The sequence below is a fragment of the Montipora capricornis genome, chromosome 4 (genome assembly GCF_036669925.1).
Source record: "Montipora capricornis isolate CH-2021 chromosome 4, ASM3666992v2, whole genome shotgun sequence".
In the NCBI taxonomy this organism is placed as follows: Eukaryota; Metazoa; Cnidaria; class Anthozoa; order Scleractinia; family Acroporidae; genus Montipora; species Montipora capricornis.
The window spans coordinates 55,222,414-55,226,749 of NC_090886.1; the positions used below are offsets into that span (position 1 = coordinate 55,222,414).

General features: G+C 40.8%; 1 protein-coding gene and 1 non-coding gene across 3 annotated transcripts in view; one reads left to right on the forward strand and one right to left on the reverse strand.

The window, feature by feature from the left end:
• Window positions 1-1,503: 1,503 nt before the first annotated feature.
• On the forward strand, window positions 1,504-1,585 carry Trnas-aga (transfer RNA serine (anticodon AGA)). The gene has a single exon. It is a non-coding gene; the product is annotated as a tRNA-Ser (tRNA).
• A 1,207-nt stretch (window positions 1,586-2,792) lies between these two features.
• The window catches only part of LOC138047570 (sphingomyelin phosphodiesterase 4-like), a 24,228-nt gene continuing 22,684 nt past the window's right edge, over window positions 2,793-4,336 (reverse strand). For both annotated transcript variants that reach the window (XM_068894477.1, XM_068894478.1), the window contains exon 18: window positions 2,793-3,174. In XM_068894477.1, coding sequence (XP_068750578.1) covers window positions 2,848-3,174 — 327 coding nt within the window. In that variant the 3' untranslated portion in view covers window positions 2,793-2,847. The remainder of the gene's footprint in view (window positions 3,175-4,336) is intronic.

The following is a 4,336-nucleotide window of genomic DNA, read 5'->3' on the forward strand; positions in this document are numbered from 1 at the left end:
GTTGAAGGTTCCCCTCGACATTCCCGCGTGCCTGATTACCGTAGAGATATAATAGATGTCTTATAAACCTCGTTTTATAGTTCCGTACTGAAAGTTACGGAACTCGCTTTTTCCCTTCATGGCCCGCGAGCTTACAGTCCCCAGTTGTTCAAATGATGGATAGCGCTATCCCCAGGCCGCCGGATAAATCACTATCCATTGCCATAAGTCTTGCGCTCTCCAATGGATAGTGATTTATCTAGTGGATAGCATTATCCACCTTTTGAACAACTGGGGACTGACCTCGAATTCGGTTACGCTGGTAAGAGGTATGTGTTTTTTAGGGTAAATTCCCATTCCAAATTCCAGAGTCCCGTTCATTCTAAACTCTGGTTTTCACTCGTTTTGTAAACGGCGAGGACGGCAAATTATTTGATTTCCTCCATTGACTCTGAATTTCAGAATACAGGGCCACTTATTTCTTTGTTATTGAATAACAACAGTGCCTGAACACATGACATTTTTTTTTCAATGGTGACCAGGGAGACAGAAACAACCGCTGCGTTGGAGACCATATTGTGGTGTGCTTTTTCGAAAACCTCCGACTGTTTAGAGGGGTGGTAACCTGAATTCTGTAGTTGCTCCAAACCACACTGCAGATCAAAGGTGTTACTTTCGCCCACTAAAAATGTTCGTGCCATTCTTTTACACTATGCATGAAGGACTATCTAGTTCTCGCGATAGCCCGACGCGATACCCACCCCTGACGGGGAAGGGGGGGTGGGGGGTAGAGGTACACTTGGGCTTTTAGTGCATTAGTGCTATTTAACAATTAGACCCGTAGCCCGCAAGGGCTACGGGTCAATAGCCCATGAGGCGAAGCCAAATTGCAGTAATATTTAAATGGGAATAAAACGAAAGAAAGCGTCACGCTTTTCGCTACTCCAATGGATTTCATACTATTACTAATAGTCCTCTAGTAGCGTAGCCGATCAAATTGCAGGATTTGCATTAGTCCACTAGTTGGGTGATAACTAAGGTCTGTTATTTACTTTCAGTTAAAGGGGACCCTGTGAATTTTCGCATGGTACAAAAAACTTGTTTCATGCATACTGTAAATCTTCTTCTCCTATCCAGGATCCGGACGTCAGATTCAAAAACCGACTTCAGCGTTTCGAGTTTATCAGGGATTTGTATACCAAGTACAGGATTGGCCCGTGCAAGACGCTATTTAGGAGTGGAGGGAGAAAGTTTACTGCTGCACGATAAAATCGCTGCTTGCTCCTCTTTGAACCCAGGCTCTCTCTATTGCTCTCCACTTGAAAGATGGAGGAAGGTTGGGTGCAAGTGAAAAAAGAAAAATTCAACAAAACGCGCTTCATGTAATCTAATAACGGAATGTTTGTACGGAAACCCACAATATTGGATTAAGTCATTTTTTACAGACATCAAAACATCTTTTCACAGGCTCCTCCTTTCTTTTAGATTTAAATACAACAATTTCCCACGTTTTTCCTCGACGTTGTAGTCGTGGCCGAGTGGTTAAGGCGATGGACTAGAAATCCATTGGGGTCTCCCCGCGTAGGTTCGAATCCTGCCGTCTACGCACATTTTTTTCTTTTGCTTAATAAAAGGCTTTATGGAATTCCAGACAAGTTACTCAACAAAATTATTGACTCTTACACGCAGTTGATGGAAAACAAAGCCAGTACCGACTAGGGATGCAGAATCGAATGCGACAAAAAAAGCCACTTCTTCATTCTTACACTGACAACGATGCAAGATTCAATACAGCACTCAGATTTACTTGAGATTCTTGTGGTTAGCGCGCTAGAGGTGTGCTTTATAAGAGTGTTGCATGAGAAAGGAATCAGGTTTAACATTTACCCTCTCATGAACGAGGACTCAGTTTGTCGTGGTTGCCGGACTAGTAATAGGCAGTTATGTACCAGTCAAATTGAAGCTTCAACATTTTCCCCCCGGGCAACCCATGGGAATTTGAATTTTTGGAAAATTTTTGTTCAAATGCCCCCCACTCCGGGCCAAGAAGCTGTTCAAATGTCTCATCATAGGTCTATTTCAGGTGATCAAATGCCCCCACCCGGGAAAATTAACTGATTACTCTTTTAACTATGACTTTTCAGTAGCTGCTATTATGCTTCTGAAGCTGTGTAACTATGTAAACATGGTTTAATAGATAACACCAAGGAGAACCAGGGCCCTACATGGCACGAGGCACAAGGTGGAGAGGTAACAGGTATAAGTATCTCTTTCTGTAGGCCTTTCCTTTTCAACCAATTTGCCACGAATGCAGAATGCATCTAAGTTTGTCTCCGCCATGATTTATCAACCTACATGGAAACGTAACATGAAGTCGAGGCTAGCGATCAAATTCACCACCCCCTATGAGTGGTGATCAAATGCCCCACCCCCAGGAAGACTAAGATGATCAAATTCCCTCCCCCTGGGCAGGAAAAGGAGTCAAATGCCCGGCGTATACCGTGGGGTGGGGGGGAAATGTTGAAGCTTCAATTTGACTGGTAAAGTTATTTTCGTAGATTTATGATATCAGAGTTAGAGTTAAGTATTCAAGATTTTGGAAGGCCAAAATCTTGAGTTTTACTTTACATTTAATTCAGGATTTTGGCTTCCAAAATTGTGAATTCAGGATCTTTGCTTTCCAAAATCTTGAATTCAGGATCTTGGCTTCCAAAATCTTGAATTCAGGATTTTGGAACTCAATTAACTCTAACTCAACAACATAACTCTATGACAATAACTCTAAGAATAGCTGTCCCCAGTTTGGTCTCTGATTATTGTTTCCTTTAGATTTAATTTTACTGGGCAAAAGTGGTATTACTTTGTAAGTCACCTCTTCTGAAAAGGTGTTCTTAAGTGAAAAATTAACATGACAAATAACAACAAAACCCAAAGCAAAACTACAAAAAGACCATGGAGCGATGTGACTTTACAAAAAAACCAAAAAATAAGCAGGTAAAACATAGTCCTGTAGGAGGAAAGGAATCTAAGACTGATCAGTGGCTGAACTTGCTTCTCTGGGGAGTGGGGTGAAGAGCTTGATTGATGTCTTGATGGGGTAGGAAGAGTAGCAGACCTCAATGCTGGTGACAGAAAGGAGGCAACACCTCTAAATGGCCTTGAACTTGCATAAAACGTTTCCAAGGAATTACCAAACTGCAAGAAAAAAAAGGCTATCAGAAATGTTGTTTTGCATATTCATGCTTCTAGAAGCTCTTCTCCTGCTGTAGTATACATTGTGAAAATAGTTTGGAAATGTGCTGAGAGAGCACAGTCCTCCATCAAACCATTCAGTGAACTCAAGGACTATCATTGTTTATAGGAGATATTTATTAAAATTTTAACCCTTTGACTCCTGGGAGTGAGACTTCTGGATTTTACTCTGTTTAACGCCAGACAATTTTACTCGTCAATGGGGTTAAAAGCAATTTTTCTCATTTGTGAGCTAAGGCTTTAATGGCTCTCCACCATTCCTCTCTGTATTGGGATATATCTCAAACATTGTTTGAATGTTATTGGGTTGTCCCGCATTTCCCTTCACCTCAACTTACCTGGGTTCATCTCAAACACTAAGACCCCCAAAACTCGAAAAAAGTAACCCCAAATCCTCAATTTGGCTAACCCTAGGCCTATAGTTGTTTTTTTAGTTACCTCGAGCAAAGTTCAAGTCCTTCGTTAACTACAACTTGTTTCAAAGTGAGAGCTGGGTGATCTGCCATATTTAACTGAGTAACAACGTTCCATGTGTGGCTGGACATCTTCATTGTTCATTTCTCATCATATGTATACTGGTATATTGGCCCTGTGAAACTCTAGGCCTAAAAACCAACTTTAGGCCTAGGGGATAGCAAAATTGAGGGTTTTGGGTTACTTTTTTCGAGTCTTTGGGGTCTAAAGATCTCCCTTTTCGAGACACCCACTTACCTGGTTTCAAAGTCTGGTAGTTTCTTTAGGAAATGTACAAACCACAGTCATTTCTTTCTCCTTATTTGGTTTATCCTTCTAGGGAATTTTAGAATCTATTTACATATATCATAATTGTACTGCATCATAATTATTTTTCTGTTGTTGGTTGCATCATAATTATTTTTCTGTTGGTCTCTCAACAAGGGAGGGCAGAGCTTGTCAACTGGTTGCAACCTTATTGCTTCAAGCAAAAAGCTAAAAAACAATTTGAGCTTTTCAGTACTCATTGGGTAGCATGATTAATATTATATCAACAAAATTGACATCACATTTTACAACTTCACTTCCAACCAATGAAGCAGTAGAATTTCCGAGAAAACTCAAATCTGCTTCACATGACTGTACAGCTGCA